Source organism: Mugil cephalus, chromosome 6 (genome assembly GCF_022458985.1).
Source record: "Mugil cephalus isolate CIBA_MC_2020 chromosome 6, CIBA_Mcephalus_1.1, whole genome shotgun sequence".
Lineage (NCBI taxonomy): Eukaryota > Metazoa > Chordata > Actinopteri > Mugiliformes > Mugilidae > Mugil > Mugil cephalus.
The window spans coordinates 10,595,439-10,612,882 of NC_061775.1; the positions used below are offsets into that span (position 1 = coordinate 10,595,439).

Consider the following 17,444-nt stretch of genomic DNA (forward strand, 5'->3'; position numbering starts at 1 on the left):
TCGTCGGTTATTAACTGAAATGATTTCCACAGTTCCTAATCATTTATTTCTAGTACGTGCCGTGTGTAACTTCTTAACAAAATACATTTTTTTCCCCCATACATACTGACCTATTAACTACAAAAATGATTTCATCTTGAACGATGCCAGTTTTCAGGATTATAGTCATGAACCGCTGCACAGCTGTCATCAGGGTGGTTTGTTTACCCTTCCTAGAAGGATGCTGCTGCTGTTCCTGAAGTCATTTACTCGGTTGTACTCTAATGCAGAGGAAACACACCAGCTTCTCCTGTCGCACCATATCAGATGTAGTGTTAGAACAGCGAAGGCTCGTGTTATATTACCCCACGGACGCCGCAAGTACAGATAAATCCTGCTGGATGACAGAGGGGCGAGTGGCCTGTTGAAGGACTGTGGACTAAAATAGACCTGTGTACCCAACAGTGGTACTGCAGTCCAGTGATCTGTGTCGTCTTTTAAACCTTTTGAGGACATTTCATTTAGAAGAAAAAAGAAAAAAAATATATATTTATTTATTTTATGTCTCATTTGGAACTGGTGATTGGTCCAACTTTGCAGAGATGAGGCAGAAATAAATGCAAAAAAAGACTTAAATACTTAAAAAATGTGTTTATTTCATATAAAGATTTACAATATTTAATTTAAAGTATGAATTCTTGTTTGCATTTACACCACTGGTTATATGATCAGTACACGGTGCCCTCTGCACCGGACACTCTACCTACACGTCACACCGGCCACAGTCTTGCTACAGTACCCTGGCGACAGTCTCACTCACAAGTCCGACTTAATTTGGGTTATCTGAGACAGTAAGAAATGCTGAAAATGTAGAAGATAATATTTAAATTTGCGTTTGGTGAAAACATTTGTAACAAAAAGGAGGTTCAACTGGTTTTGAGCAAATCGTAGTGTGCGTGGAGGCGACCTGGTTTATGGTCTGAAGATATAGTTGAGAATGAGACACAAAGAAAGCACCTGAGAGGACCAGATCTTTTCCCACCGAAACAAAATGCCACGAAGAGTCCAACTGAACCAACAACTAAGAAAGCCTAAGCTATTAATCAGAGAGACAATACACACATGTCATCCTTTCACCGACTTTCAGAAACATGTACAGGAGTTTTGACGTTAACTTTGGTTAATAAGAACACGAATCTGATAATGCACTTCCGAAAGAACACTGGTTAGAAAATAGTGTCAGGTGCTGATAGTCAAAGTATGAAATACAGTCTTGCGTGTACTACTTTTACATCATGCAAGTGTGCCTGAAACACTGTTAGATGTGAGGCTGCGTCGCTTCATGCATAGATCCATCTGCCAATGATGTGCGTCATAGGAAGACATCGGATAGCTAGCAGATTGTCATAGCTGCCAGCAGCTCCACTGCACAAAACATTATTCATCATTATCTGAAGGGGAGAGAGAACATAAAGAGAATCGTGTTGGAACAGATGATTCATTAGAGAGGCCAAAGCATATCAGCAGCAGATGAGCCCGCAATGAGATACCTTTAATTTAATTATACAAAATGTAACATAAATGCAGGTATATCTATATTATTTTAGCCATGTTAGCGACATGACTCTGGTGATAAGAGTTCTTCACTGTCAGTTGATCCACTTTATCCACCACGTTTGGATCAAACTGAAATATAATCAGGGCTATCTGATGAACTGACATTTTTCACAGGTGTGCATGATCCCAGAGGTATATCCTCCAAAGGTTTTCACTTTTCCTGTGTAATATCTCAGTCTGTGATTGATGCTTCCAGAGATACACTACCAGTCAAAGGTTCAGACACACCTTCTCATTTAATGTTTTTATTTTTATTTTTACTACTGTCTATATTGTAGATACATACGTACAGGAAGTAAAATATATGGAATTATGTAGCAAACAAAAATAAAATAGATAACTCAGTCCGGTTGCTATGCAGCTGACAGCCTAATTTGACAACTGTTAGAATTCATGCTACGGCAAGAACCAGTCAGCTACGTAAAGAGAAACGACAGTCCATCACTATTTTAAGGACTGAAGCTCAGTCAGTCCAGAAAATAACTTTGAATGTGTCCCCAAGTGCAAGTCTCAAAAAACATCAAACAATACATGAGGACGGCCCCAGGAAAGGAGAGTCACCTCTGCCGCTGAGGATAAGTTCATCCGGGTCATCAGCCTCAGAAATCGCAGTCTAACGACACTTCAGATTTAAGCCCAGACAAATGCCACACAGAATTCTTCACTGTTGGGAGATTTATTCAAAACTGAAGACACACTGAACCAGCATTCTGCAGCGATATGACAGCGACCCCCAAACACACCTCCAGGGCTGTGTAAGAGCATTATATCGAGAACGAGGCTGATGGAGCGCTGCACCAGATGACCTGGCCTCCACAGTCACCTGACCTAAACCAAGACCAGATGGTTTGGGATGAAATAAACCGCAGAGTGAAGGCAAAAGGGCAAATAAGTGCTCAGCATCTCTGGGAACTCAACACAAGACTGTGGGAAAACCATTTCACGTGACTACCTCATGAAGCTCATCTAGACAATGCCAAGAGTGTGCAAGGCAGTAAAGTAAAGGATGGCTATTTTTAAGAAAGAAGAAGCTAAGAATCCAAAATATAAAACATGCTTTGAGTTATCTGACACTTTTTTGTTAACTACATACTCATAGTTTTGATGCCTTTGGTGAGAGTCTACGATGTAAATAGTCACAAAAACAAAGAAAACACATTAAATGAGAAGGTGTTTTCAACTGCTTGACTGGTAGTAGCTTTTATTCAGAGCATGCTGGGCTTACTTTGTGCTTTGGGTACCAAAGAAGAAAATATCCTTATTTATTTTTTATTCTTTAAATGGAAATGATAGTATTCCTATCACTCTTGCCTTGGATTAGTTGAATCAATACTTCCTGTTTGACACTGACCACAAATATAGAGAACATGTGAGTGTGCTGATGTCAGCATTTAGTATAAAGCGACATAATCTTTTTAATCTTATATGTTAACACAAGGCTCATCCAATCGATCGCAGGTGTCGATAAATAACTGCATTTGAATCTGCTGGATGTTCAGTTTGTGTCAGTGAAAGAAGACTAATGCATCAGTACAGGACGTGTGTTTCTTATCTGATAGCTGCCTTAAAAATATTACAAAATTCATTCAGGTCTGTTTGAAAGGGAGCCACACAATCCATCTTGATACGACTCCTCCAGGGAGCCGTCTGACATTTGCATCCTCTAACTCTCCTTCAGAAGACGGTAAAAATAGAAAATAAAAGAATTGTCAGAGAAAGATGTTGGGTGAAAAATGAATCTGAAGGCTGCCGCCACCCTGAGGGAAACTATTCAGGCTCAAACAAAATGCGCTCCCTCCGTTCTATTCCAGCCGTGGCCCCAGTCTGAGAACTGACATGACTCCGTGTATCTGCTTTGTCTTGCTCTGTGCTGAGAGTGTGCTTCACACCTACTCAGTCTCTGTCACTGAAGTGACTCAAGATACAAGGACGGGATTTTAGAGGTGAGATTAAACACTTCAAAGTACTCCGACACTGCTGAAGCAGCTGCTGAACAGAGGAAATTGAAGTGAGACGTGCGTATATTTCTGTGGTTTACACAAGTGATCGAGAGATGTGGGGAAAAAAAAATATATGAAAAATGATAAATCAACAACAAACCATTACCACTAACCTTCTTGATACGCGCCATCAGCCATCACTAGATGAAGGATGTTGGGATACAGATGCTGGTGCTCAGTTCCCAAAATGCTTAAGACCAAACTGGAGCCCAGGTCAATATTCTCATCTTCATCTTCATGTATAGCCTTGAAAACGCCAAGATGTCTGTTTAATCAGTAGCACTTAACAGAGGGGTTATACACACAACCTCAGGGTTTCAGATAGAAATAATGAATATTTCATACCTTAATCTTATTGTAAGCCTCAATGAACATCTCAAAGCCCATCTGCTGCTCTAGGTTGAAGCGAAGCTCTTCCAGACGACTGAAGATGCTGTCGTGATGCTCAGCTTCTCCGCCCTGTTCCTCTCCGCTGCCATCTATCGTGGACATATACGGCACCATTTCTCATGAGGGAGTGGAGCTTTTGATGCTGATCACACTGTGCTGAGTTTGCAGCATAAACTACTATAACCACTTATGAAAGATGTGAAACATCAGACCGATAAAAGCTTCACATGCGGAGGGTTTCTCCCAACTACTGACTCACATGAAAATAACCAAATAGTTTAATAAGTCTTAAATTTTCCCCTCCTACCTGAATGCCATTCTTCATTGAGCTGGCTGTTGTTACTGTGGTCATCTTCTCCCACACCATTCGTAAGCAACTCCTCTGCCTCCTCGTCGCCAGGACTCCCGTTTGAACATTCCTCTTCCTCTTCTTCCTCCTCCTCCTCCTCCTCCTCCTCTTCGTCATCATCGTCTTCTTCATCGTCGTCGTCATCTACAGCCATCTGATTGTTGTCCTGATTGATCTCAGCTGCGATCCTGTTGAAAAGCTCTTGGTCTCTGCCCTCTGGAGGGTTCCCATTATAGTCCCCCGCTCCGTCCTCTGGAGGGCTCCTCATTATGTCGCCCTCTTCCTGCAGCAGCCTCTCCATGGAGGCCCTGATGTCCCGCAGATCCTGATCCTCATATGCACTACAGAATAAAACATCTCATCACACACAGCTTTACTCGCTACATTTGGAGAATTTAATTCTGTTGCAAAAAAGGAGATCTGCATCCTTTTGTAGTGTTGTCTCACACACATAAAAGAAAACAAAGGCACAAAAGCTCCACACACTTATGATAAGCCAAACACCACAGGCTGTCATGTTTTAGCTTTAGAGATATCACATATGCTCGTCTTACTCCTCGGCCTCTGACTGGTCCTCATCTTTAGCTGCTTCGTCCATGTCCTCTATTTCCAGGTTGTTGTCCGGGGCAACATTAGTCTCGCTGGTCACCGCGGGGCCGGCTGAGAGTCGACTGAGGTCTGGGAGAGAGCAAGTCCGCAGCATCTGGCAATGCAAACGCAGCAACAAGGGCAAAGAAGTTAAGTCTGGACTGACGAAGTAGAAATGAAAGAACATTTCAGTTAAACCACTGTTAGTGCAAATCATGCTGGCATACTTAAACAGAAGTTTCAATATGCAACAGAGAGGAAAGGGCTGTGGTATTGTGACACATATTCCACGTGACTCTTTCTTATATTAAAAATTTGAGCCTGGTTCCGCGGATCTTGAGTTCTCAGATTAAGGTTATGAAAGATATAGGTTGATGGATGCTCTTCCTCTTCTTTCCTATCAAACCCACTGCAGGTTGAGAGTACGTGATTAATGGCCCTAGCTCCATTTCAGCCTGCCTTCATTAATAAAGAAGACTGAAGTCCTACCCAAAATACCACAAAGGCCTCTTTATCATTCCGTGCCGAAGAGCAACTGCGAATTTCCTCAACACCTCACTCTAGCTGCTAATAATGTCATGGACCCTATGCTGTCATTTGATAATTACCACTAGACCTTTTCTCATTAAGCGATGTAATTTCCAGAATGATAATGAAAAGACAACATTCAGCCGGTTTCACCTTGGGGTTGTTGGCATCGAACATGCCAGTGGAGAGACCGATGAGGAGGGCGTCCTGGTGCTTGGAGCGCAGAGGTGAGACGGAGCGTGAGCGTGAGGCCAGGGAGGAGGATGATTCATCCATGGAGGACTGGGCTGAGAGGGCTGCGAGGGCAGCAGTGCGTCGGTGGGCCGGGGAACACAGCTTCATAAATAGGGGCTCCTCAAACTGTGCTGCAGCTGAGGAGAAGGAAGGAAGGGCAGATTTAATTAAGGAAATAATTACACTGAATAAAGTGGCCATGGCTCACTGCACATTAATCTCACCAGATGATTCAGTTGGCTTCTCTGAATTCTTGTCGACTTCCTTGGAGTCTGTCGGTCTCATAATGCCCTCTGGTGGCCTATAAGAGAAACATAACTCAGCACAACAAACCTCTTTAAATGATCACTCCTTGTTAAAATCTCAATCTTTTATTTTCTCATAGAGCTAGAGTGTAGTTATTGATCTATTTTTTAATCGTAATAGCACGACTAAGGAGGATAAATAGTCACATTTGTTGTTGGGCTTCCTGCTCCCACGCCTGCTGCACACCAGCTGGGGGATGAGAGACCAGATTTGGACTTTCTTCCAAAACCACAGATTCCAGGTCTGCTGGATCTGAATGAATATAGGCACGATAGGATTGCAGTGTCCTAAAAATACGCTTTGAAATAAACAGAAAATATCAGATAAAGTGTCAGGCTGAGTGACATACTAACCCTGAATCTCAGTAACATTGGGTGGCATTGACTCTCTTTCTACTGCACCGGCCACAGACACTTCCTGATGTGAAGCCTCGCTTGAAGTGCAGAGCTGAGGCTCAACAGAGGCTGCCACTTCTCTCGTCTTCACAGTGTCAGGTTCTGCTGCTGCCTGGATAGGCTCATCTGGAAAGGATGCGACATCATATCCGTTTAGAAAGACTTTTCATGTGTCACACAGTGAATGCACAAATTCATTCAATTCAATTTAAGCATTTATGTTCAGATTCAGTGTCCATAAATAGCATTCACTCTTTCGGATGTGTTTATTATTTATAGAAAAGGAATCATTGTTTATACAATTTAATTTTTTTAGACAGATTTCTACAATGAAATGTAGTTTAAAAGTATACGATAGAAAATCAGTCATTGGATATTATTCCCCTCCTTCAAATTAATATTTAGTCGATGTAGCACTGTGACATGACCATTTCATTCACCTTGCTGTCTTTAAACCATGTGTATGTAGATATTGTTGGGCTATTGTCTTCCTATAAAAAATAAATCTTCTCCCAAATCATAATTATCTTGTACACTATTTTGCTGTATTCATTTTACCCTCTAACTTTACAAGCCATCTAGCGCCTGCTGCCCAGAAGCATCGCCGCAGAATGATGCCGACACCACCACAGAAAGTCTATTTGTGGTGATGTGTGTTGTTTGGTGTCATAACGTCTAGTCTCATCAATTTTTTTTAACATGAAAATCTTTTCTAATGCCTTTTGTCATTAATTTCCCCAGTTGCTTTCAAAGAAAGGCAAGATATTTAAAACAATAAAAGCTTTGAGATGAAGTAAGAAGAAAATGGCAAAATATTAACCCTGCTTCTGTATTTGAGTGTATAATAATTTAAAAAAAAAAAAAGACTAACCAGGACTAGAAAATTCCTCCTCACATATGGTGACATCCTCCAGCTGCTGGGTGAGAGGCTGAAGCTCTGCCTCCTGAAGAACCCTCAGCACCTGAGAGTCCGGATGCGCTCCCCACACCTTCCTGGGAGCTTCTTCCTGTAGCCCATCCATCCGTATAACTTCACCCACGGTTTGTTCTGAGACGATACATCGACACAGAGAGAGAGAATGGAGACTGCTGCCTTGGACACATGAAACCAGGGCTTGTATCTGGGTTAGCACTTCTCACTCACCGATGGTCGTGATGCACGTCTCCTCTAGAGTTTGTTGGGCTAAAGAGAGGACGATCGGAGCTCCTGCCTCCCACTTCTTCCTTTCACCAGAGGATGGTCTGTCTTCTTCTGCAGCTAATGAAATGACGTTGGTTTATACTATACTATGGTGGTATTGTAAGTGTACCAACACGTTTGTCAAGACAAACCACATTAAATACAATATAGTTACATTAGTGTTTTGTAATCGTGTTAAACTTTCTTCAGTTGGAATAAAGATATTTGCTCTGTAAAGGCTCAACTCACTGGTTGTAGCGATACACGTCTCCTCCAAGGTTTGCTGAGCAGCAGGAAGTACGGGCAGATCTCCTGCGTCCCACTTCTTGCGCTCTCCGTTTGAACAGGGGCGTTTCTCTGCGTCAGCCTGGGTCTGGCTCTGCTGAGGAGCAGGGCTCGGTTCTGCAGGCGCTGGAGGAGACTCCTCAGCTTCTTCTGCAGGGCTCTGGGCTTTTAGGTTCTGGTTAAGTCTGCGCAGAATCTGCTTTTTCTCACTCTGTTACACAGAAAGCGGTGCTTATCGTTGCAGTTTCCAGTCTTTTTCCAGTTATTTTATTGACTAAATGTCTTAAGGCCAAATCGGCTCACCTGGATCACAGTAGCACCCTCTGGTTCAGGCAAGTTTTCTTTCAGTGGAGTGCTCTGCCAAAAAATAAAAGGGCAAAATTAATATAAGCAGGGGATGCATCCAAAAAAGATACTATGACACAGGGTGTGATGCACTTCATAAATATATACTGACCGCTCCAACGTTCTTTAGGGCAGCAGTCATGGATATGGCTGGGGTAGAGAGTTTGGATGCGGGCAGGACTGGAGCTTTGGCAGCGGCGTCTGGTTGAGGGGGGCTGGGCTGTGGAGGAGGACTGTCCGAGGTAGATGATACTGCTACTGCTGCCACCGACGCTGCGCTTCCTGCAGACGCGGCAACCTTCACCCCCCGGGCTGCAAGCTTTACGCAAGACACAACAGCTAAGTATTAGGAGACTACACTTGACCAATAGAGAATGTTGAATAAATTGTCAAAAGCTTACATGGTCCTCCCAAGCTCGCTTTTCTCTCTCGTGTGCTTCTCTCCTCTTCTTCTCCAGTTGTTCTTTCAGTACAGCAGCGCGGGCATTTGCTTGGGCCTGGCAGGTGCACGCACACGAATAAAAGGACAATAAATCTATGGCCAGACACGTTTCAAGCTTCAAAATACAGAGTATTAGCAAATACTTATATTTCCTTCAAAAGTGGAAGCCTTTGTTGGAGCCTTTGTTTATTTTACCTCCTAGCTGTGGAAGGTAACAAGCTCTTATCTGCAGCAGGCCTTTATTTCCTCTGTTTGAAACCTACGATTGGTCAGATTTTTTTTTTTTTTTTTATGAATCCTCACTCATTCACACAAAACGAGTGAGCAGAAGAAGAGAAGAGTCTGTGTTTCTGTGACAGTTAAATGACTGAGTATATAGCGTACAGTTAAACTGATATGTGGCCCTTGTTCATGAGGACTAAAGCACTTTTTCTGGCAACCCTGTTCATTGCAGTCCCCCCTAACATTTTATTATAAGGAAACCTTTATTTTTTTACAAGTTTTTTTTCTTGTAACACATTTACTAGAATCAATAAAAAATCATGCATCACTGTGTCAGTTACGAGGCAAAAAATACACCAGACGCATTTGGTGGAAATATTCTCTGGAGATGAGTAATCCACAACACAAACAAAAGGTTGAAAATAGCTTGATTATGCACGGTTCTCATGAATCACAAGACCGTAACGGCTCAATTAAGTTTGATTGTCTGCACTGATTGCTGCATAAAAAGGGCTCGGTTAATTTCTGGGCTGTTGAAAGTCACTGAATGGTGGGAACTGCTGGGCTGTGCAGTGGCAGCACGGAGAGGGGTGTGGGGAGGTTGACTCCGGGACACTGGAATTCACTGTTAAGCCTTCTTGAGGTGTCATGGGCCTAATTTAAGAAAACATCGGTGAAGGGAGGTGCCCACTTGGAAACCCCCAATGATATGCAGCAAACTGCCTACCAGGTAGAAAGTTTTATTTTCTCATTCTGGTTTTCATCCTCATTAAAACAAGTAACAGAGTAAAACACGGGCAGACATGGAGTGGGTGGCTTTAGTTGACTGACTGATCATTTCTCTTTGTTCCCTTTAATTCAGTGAAAGAGAGATCCGTAAAAAAGGTAATTAAATACATGCTGCATATCAACACCACACCCTCTTAAAATAACGGCCCCAAAACTGTTTTTTCAGGTTGTTCAGAAAACACAAAAAAACTGAACCAAATACCGAATATATGATATTTATTATTAAAAATCAATTTGACTCAGGCCATTATTTCAGGAAGGTGACGATACTGAAAATGTATATTTTTGTCAACTCACTTTTAAAGCCTCTATCTTCTTTCTCCTGAGCTCTGCCTCCTCACTGGACTCCTGGCTATCAGACCCATCACTGTCATACTGAAACACACAGCATCAACAGCCAGAAGACAGAACATCAGAGCGAACTGAGAGCACTTCCATTACAGGCGAACTAAGAGTCTAGGACTGGAGGAATGTACCTTCTCTCCTCTGAGCCTGGCTTTGATCTGCTGACGCTCGTTGAAGTTCTGCAAGCGGATCTGCCTCAGTCTTGCCAAGTACTCCTGAGAACAAATACATAAATGTTACAAACTGAAAGGTGAACTGCTGGGTACACATGCAGAGACAGACAGGCGGGTATAGAGTATAGTGCTAACATTAGAAGTCACATTCACACAAAAACCCTCACATGCTTAGTAAGCATTTATAAAGAAAGACTCAATTTTACATTAAAAAAAACACAATATAATGATAGCATTAATACACATTAACACAGAATAAAAAAAACCCAACATATTTGCAATTAACAGTGCAATGAAAAATGAACAAAAGAATAAGGATTCAGGTCAAAGGAAAAAAAAAATACTGTAGCACAACTCAGAACTGAGATGGTTGTTTGAAATGGGACACAGCAAACAGCCATTACTGGGATAAATAAACAGCCTCACTGGACAGTAGAGTACAACACACTGTGCGAGGACCGGGCATGAGTTTGAGCTGCTGGGTTGAATTATGGGTTTTGTCAAAGGGAGTTTTGTGCAGACATATGAGACGTGCTAAGCCAGACGTGCCGTGAGTGAGATGGAGTGCGAGGCTGCACATTCAGGCCTGGGCTCCTACCTCCTCCTCTTTGTTGGCTCTAGGTCTCCTGCACCGAAGCGTACCTGTCCGGCTTCCATAGATTGCAGCCAGGTTTTGCCGAGTGCCCTGTTTACCGTTCAGTTTGACCACACTTTAGAAGGACGCAGGCCCTAACATCTTACTGCCACAGTAGTTATGAGTTTGGACCAGCCTTTAAATAAAGCTGCACTGATCATTCAAAACACTTATGCAAAATGTAATAATGTGTAAGATCATTAGATGTGGTGACAAGTACACCTTAGTGGGCCTGAGAAGAGGTTTACTAATCCATAATAAATTAAACATCCTGAGTGTTGGATGATGAAGTTCTCAACCTCATTGAGCAGAAAAGCAAAATGATTCTTAGTGGGATTTGCAAAAATATTGTCAAGGGGAGATCTAATATCCACAATATTTGCTACAGAACATCAATGTCACTTGTCATCTCTGTGCATATAAAATATACCTATTAGGCAACATTATTATCATTATCCAAAAAATAAGGTTGAGGACACTCAACGTACCAGCTGCCCCTCAGCGCGGACTTTGTTGAGCATAGCTTCTCTCTTCCGCTGTAAGAACTCCTCCACCTGACAGGTCCGTTCAGCCACCATGTGTCCACGCTGTCTAAAAACGGAGCACACCAACACATTGTGTAACCACATTTCGCGTTGTGAAAAGAACCAGGATGAAAAGATGCCATCCAGATGTGCCGCGCCCTGATCGACTGACCTACTAATATGGGCCTGCTTTGAAACATGCTGCAGCCTCTGAAGTTCTCTTTTGATTACATCGGGGTTTAGGCGTCGGGCAGGGCCGTTGGGCAGCACTGGGCCAGCAGCAGGTGGCACGCTTCAAACGCACAGAGGCAGCTCCTTCACAACGGTTATTTAATGCGTCTACAACTCCTTAAAAAAAAAAAAAAGTAGATAACTTACCGAATGGGGCTGCCCGGTCCTGGTGAGGATCCTTCCCTGCTGATGTCTTTGGGCTGTGGTTTAGCCATTTGGTCCAAAGCTGCGTGGTAATGATCATAAGGGGTTTTGCTGGAGACAGGAGCTGGAGTGGGGCCGTGAACAGCACTTGGGAGAGGGAGGCCAACACCTGCAGCCCTCTTTCCACCGCCTACAAAATGCTTAAAAGTTTAGACGGAGAAGAAACATTAGAGGAAAGCAATATTCTGGGAAGATAGTTTTGAAGCACGGGTGGCAGCCCACTGCCACGAGCGTGCAGAGCTGTGTGAAGGAATGGATGGGTTATATGCAGAGGAAGAGTTTCCCCACGAGGGATTAACACATTAAAAAATACATTTAAAAAAGTTGTTAGAAGCCACAATGCAGAACTGCAATGTGATCATAAAACATGAGTATATTTGATTTGCTGGAAAATCCTGGACCATAAAAAAGGAAATGGGTATCCATTACCTTCCTCTCTGGGCTGCTACCTCCACTAGAGCTCAGGACATGCTTCCAGCCTTGTTCTCTGGCCTGATTTATTCGATTGATCTGTAAGAGATCACAGGTTCAGGCTTTTATTAGGTTTTAGCTGGAGCTGTGCAGAGTGTTTAAATTACATGGAGATTTTCAATGCCTAAATCAATCATCTGGAAGATCAAATGAGATGTAATAATTGTGGCTAAGCTTTTAATGGGAACACTGGACACGTAGCACATTTACCCTTCCTATGCTTCTTCCACTTATGAAGAGGTATGATAACTGTATCCACAAGGTAGATATCTAGCACCCACCTTTTCTTTTTCATATCTCTTCATTTGATCTGCTTTCAGCAGGACCATCTGAAGGAGATGCAGATCATGGAATTATGTATCGCAAAACTTCATTTTACAGTAAGACTAAAGGCAGATAAATGATCACCTGCTCTCTCTGTTTTCTTTCTTTCTCAATCAGCTCCATCTTTTTCTTCCTGATGCCATCCTGTAGAATGAGAAAAAGAAGCACAACAACAAAAAAAGACACTTTAAAGTCACCAGCTTTGAGACAAGTGGGAGCAGGACTGCTCTTGCACAGGGCAAGGAGGAAAGAGGTCGGTTAAGAGAGAACGGCAAATCAGGCAGAATACTCCGAATGGGCCAGGAGTGGAAAACGGGAAGGATAGGGTTCGAGCATAATGAGGGAGAGAAAAACTAAAAATGCTGGCAGGAAGGAACCTTCAAATGTGTGGGTGAGAGAGGAGAGACAAGGGAGGGAAATCTAACAGAGAATGCATTTATTATTGGGCTCTCAGCTGTACCTCGTGTTTTTTCCTCTCTTCCTCCACTTGACTCACTCTTCTCTTGGGGGCTGCTGGAAGAGGGGCCTGAGCAACATATGACACTGGGGTTCAAAGGTTGCCAACACAGTATGATTCTTCTGGCACATCAGAAGCCCAGACTGGCTTCTGATGTGCCAGACTAGGAGCGCAGTACCAAAGCTTTGTGACGCCCAAAGATGTTTGATTTATCGACATGATACTGACCGGTTTTTGTTTTGCAGCTGGTTTCCTCTCTGCAGGCTTTTTGGCTCCATCTGACACCTTCTTCACATTTAAAGGCACTCCGTATTTGGCGGCTGGTTTTGTAATCTTCTGGGCTGGAGGGTGAGGTATGGAATAAGAAAATTTTTCTCAATCAGTGTGAGACAAGAGTCTGGTAACTACAGATGCCAACAATAAAAACTATGTACGACCACACTCTGCTTTGCTTTGTCCAAGAGCAAAAAAGTAGTGTAGGATGTGTGGGATGTTGGGTTGAGATCTTATAATCAATTTCTCTCTCAGTTTACACTTCCTGATACGACGATTAAAGGAAACAAATGTGTAGGTGGAGGCCGATATTTCTTTCCACGTCTAAATCTCCCTGTAGGTTTGTCTGTGTCTGCTAAAACAAGTCCAGTCTAAAGGATCTCAATATTCACTTCTCACTTTAGTCTGAAACAGATGTTTAACTGGTACTTTAATTAGTTTGATTTTTTCTTCTATTTTTTGAACACTTTTGTGTCTTGCATAGTTGTGGGATGTAAAATGTGTCAGAGTTAGTAATAAGATGCTGTGGCAAACAGCGTTGCACAAAGCTGTAAAGAGTTTACTCACATGGTGGCACCTGGACCACACCCACTTTAGGCTGCTTGTGAAGAAAAGTATGGCGGAATTCCTGAGCAATGATCTGGAATGAGTAGAAGAACAACTTTTATTTAATTGAACACAGTCTGGATTATGGAAATTAAGATTTTATCAAAGACAACAAAGTGTGTACTCTACCTGAGGTGTGAGAAACTTTTCTATTCTACAGGAAAGAAAAGGTTTGTCCAGTATACTGCTGACTGAGGGCCTCTCGCGAGGGTTGCGTTTGAACAGCTGTGCCAAGAGAGAGCGCAGTTCTTGGGAATAGTGAACAGACACGGGAGGGTACGAGCCACGAATTATCTTCAGAACCAGATTCTTCATGTTGCCGGCCTCAAACTGAAAAGAAACACGAACACAGAGAACACGAACACAGAGAGACAGAGTTACAGCCTCTGCATAGAAATTACCGCAGGCAAACATAATTGACCGGATAAATTACGGAGCAGAGCGGAGATTATTAAGGTGATAATGGCTGAGACCATGAAGAAGAACAAAACAGTCTTAAAACCAGCTTCTCTAATCATTACATGAAGGAATACATGGGGAATAGATACAAATCTGTATGTGATAGAGCGCTACGATGCAGCATAAGCTTCATTCAATATACATGAGTAAACAAACAGCTCACGCAGAGTACTTACTGCATGCTTAAGAGTGCACATTTCATATAGGACACACCCTAGGGCCCAAATATCACTGTGGAAGGAGGGAAAGTAGGGCAAATGAGAGGAAAGGGTACACAAATGAACAGGCAGGGATAAGTCCTAGGGTAAGTTCACATTCATTTGTTAACACATCCTCACTTATTATAAACCCAATGAAAGAAAGGAGCTAAGAAAGCTCTAAATACTGAAATGTGACTAAATTATACATAAGTATACAGAGCATTAGATTACATGAATACTAAAATAGTTAAAGATGAAATCAATACTGGATTGTTGCTGTCGCTGTTCACAACGGTTTGATCAATAACAAACAGACACTAGATACTTGCATCACCCTGAAGCCACCACCTAATCCTGCATGACTCACAACTCGATTGGGGGGAGAGCTTTGTCCCATAGATTACAACTGACATCATAAATGAGACAGACACTAAAATCATGGTATTCCACTGCACCAAGTACCTTTTATTGTTGTACGGTTTGTTTTCACAGATCTCCGGCGACAAGTAATATGGCGTTCCTATGCATGTTCTTGCCAGTTCTACAGTGCTGAGAAACAGAAGGGAACAAATCATATTATGCTTTAGTTAGTCTGAAATCTTGAGATCTAAAGCGATTCCCAGTCCATATTATATCTACCTGTTCAGCACCCTCGCGATTCCAAAGTCTCCAAGCTGCACAGTCCCATCTTTTGTCAGAAATATATTCTATACAGATATCATGAGAAGAGTGATGAGGAGTGCAAATAAAGCAATACTTAGCAAATAAACAGTCAGTCATCACACTAAGGAAGACAGTGTGAAGACAAACCTGTGATTTGATGTCCCTGTGGAGGATTTTTCGATCATGAACGTGCTTGAGTGCCAGGCAAATCTGCACAAACCAATCCAGGATCTTGGAAAAAGAATAACGTAGAAATCAAATTCCACAATGAATGTCATTTGTAAATCTAATGGCAGAACAAACCATGGGAGAAATGTTAAAACAGGCAACGATGATGGATTTGTTCAGTTCACATGTTGTGAGGCTGTTCCAGTAAGTCAACAACAGTTTCCAAAACATTCATGATTACACTAGAGTTAGTGGCTTACCTGATCTTCGGAAAAAAGTACTCCTTTCTGAGAGTTAATCTTTTTGAACAGGTCTCCACCCTCACAGTAATCCATCACAATATACAGACAGCCCCCCTCTGAAAACGAGGAAGAAATGATGATATATCATTTGACTACAGTGTGCATCGTGATCAGTAAGCCTCCTCTGAAATTCTTCGACTAAGCTCTTCAGATGGTGTGAATACCTTCGAAAGACTCCTTATACTGGACAATGTTGGGATGACTCATGTTGGCAAGAACAGCAACTTCTTTACGAGACTCCTGCCTCTCTTTACTTGGCATCTGTCAAAGCAATGAACAGTGGATGTAGCAGAACAAGCTGGTAAAGGAGAGAACACATTCACGTCGACACATTAAGTTTGTTTAATATTATGGAAAGGAGCTTACTCCTGATATGCCAATCTCCTTGATGACATATTGGTGTCCATCCTTCTTGGATTTCACAAGGATGGCCTTTCCAAAGGAGCCTTCCCCGATTTTGTTCACCTTTTCGTACTTGTCCATTTTACTGGAATGACTGGCTCCTCATGCTGGGTCTGCAAAGACAACAGGAATACGGTAAGGCTGGGCTCGATCTGACCAGGCTCCCATCCACTGTCCAATGATTAAATTAGTTTTATGAAAGGCAACCATTTCCTCCGCTATCGTTAACTCTTAGCAGTCCTATGTGCGTCATTCTGTAAATATGGAATCATGTCAGCTCAATGAAGAGCTGCTGTCAGACAGAAAATAATCTGTCGCCTCAGACGGGCTGTGATGCTCAGAGACAGCCCACACAACAACTGGTAGCAAGATTGCTAACGTTACCGTTACATAGAAGCAACAAGAAGGCCGAGCTCACTTTGCGTATAATACAAGCCACGTGAACGCACGAAACTCTGAGAAGTTTAATTAACGTCTTTCGCCGGTTAGCGGTGTGAAAATTATAGTATTTGTCAAATACTTAGCTCACCATTAGTCTTTTTTCGCTGCTATCTCGCAGAGGTTCTGGCACTTGATTCTGTCTTGCCGCTCTCTACCTAGCTTTAGTCATGCATTGCTGCATTTTAATTGGTCAGGTTCACAAATACCGCTCTCCCATTGGTTTACATAACGGTCAATTTTCTTCTTCTTTGAATGACAGTCGAGTCTCCGCCCACAAAGAGACCGTTGCTGTGGACATTTTCCATAGCAACCACAAACTAACCGTGGCTGTGGGGCCCGGAAACATCGGGCGTTGTGTTTATACATTTTCTTTAAGCGTGTTTTATTTTTATTTTTCAAACAGTTCGTTGTCCCAAACCCCATAATTTCAAATTTCATGAAGTAGTGGCCAGATTTCTGAAATGAAATCCGGGGACATATATTTACATTAAAAAAATATATTATAATGATTAAATGTTATCCAGATGAAATGAGGAAACAGGGGAAATAACGGTTTAATTTATTTTTGACATATTTATTCATATTTGAACATATTTAAACTGCGATGCCTGTAATGTCAAAAGCAGCGCGACCGGCCTCCGTAATAATTGTAGTCTGTTCGCAAAATGTTCACGGCTACCGTAATAACCGTTAGTCTGCGCGCAACATTTGTTCTTATACATAAAAGGCATTTTCGGTGACAGTTTTATCCGGGGGACAGGTTACCCAAAACGGGTGCTGTCCCCAGAAATCGTTGACGTCTGGTCACCTAGTACCACACTTTGAGTCTGTAATGCTCTGTGTAAAACAAAACAAGACCAAAATTCTGACACTTTGCTGGACTACTGGTGTGGTTTTTATTGGTTTCAATTCCAATTC

General features: G+C 42.4%; 1 protein-coding gene across 8 annotated transcripts; it reads right to left on the reverse strand.

The window, feature by feature from the left end:
* Positions 1 to 615: 615 nt before the first annotated feature.
* On the reverse strand, positions 616 to 16,761 carry nek1 (NIMA-related kinase 1). Of its 8 annotated transcripts, XM_047588015.1 has the most exons (36): positions 16,615 to 16,761; positions 16,050 to 16,198; positions 15,848 to 15,944; positions 15,642 to 15,739; positions 15,361 to 15,444; positions 15,190 to 15,257; positions 15,013 to 15,099; positions 14,527 to 14,581; positions 14,021 to 14,221; positions 13,853 to 13,925; positions 13,241 to 13,353; positions 13,016 to 13,081; positions 12,640 to 12,699; positions 12,513 to 12,560; positions 12,190 to 12,270; positions 11,704 to 11,900; positions 11,498 to 11,617; positions 11,290 to 11,392; positions 10,766 to 10,852; positions 10,126 to 10,209; positions 9,947 to 10,024; positions 8,598 to 8,693; positions 8,309 to 8,515; positions 8,155 to 8,208; positions 7,816 to 8,062; positions 7,531 to 7,644; positions 7,258 to 7,434; positions 6,345 to 6,512; positions 6,138 to 6,243; positions 5,910 to 5,986; positions 5,605 to 5,822; positions 4,890 to 5,038; positions 4,294 to 4,676; positions 3,942 to 4,075; positions 3,710 to 3,842; positions 616 to 1,430 (listed from the first exon to the last, which is right to left on the reverse strand). In XM_047588015.1, the coding sequence occupies exons 2-36, from the start codon at positions 16,164 to 16,166 to the stop codon at positions 1,417 to 1,419; spliced, it is 4,194 nt and encodes a 1,397-aa protein (XP_047443971.1). In that variant the 5' UTR covers positions 16,167 to 16,198; positions 16,615 to 16,761; the 3' UTR covers positions 616 to 1,416. The 8 variants fall into 8 exon arrangements, with proteins under 8 accessions (XP_047443971.1, XP_047443973.1, XP_047443972.1 ...); XM_047588017.1 differs by lacking the exon at positions 13,016 to 13,081; XM_047588016.1 differs by lacking the exon at positions 12,513 to 12,560.
* Positions 16,762 to 17,444: the final 683 nt, after the last annotated feature.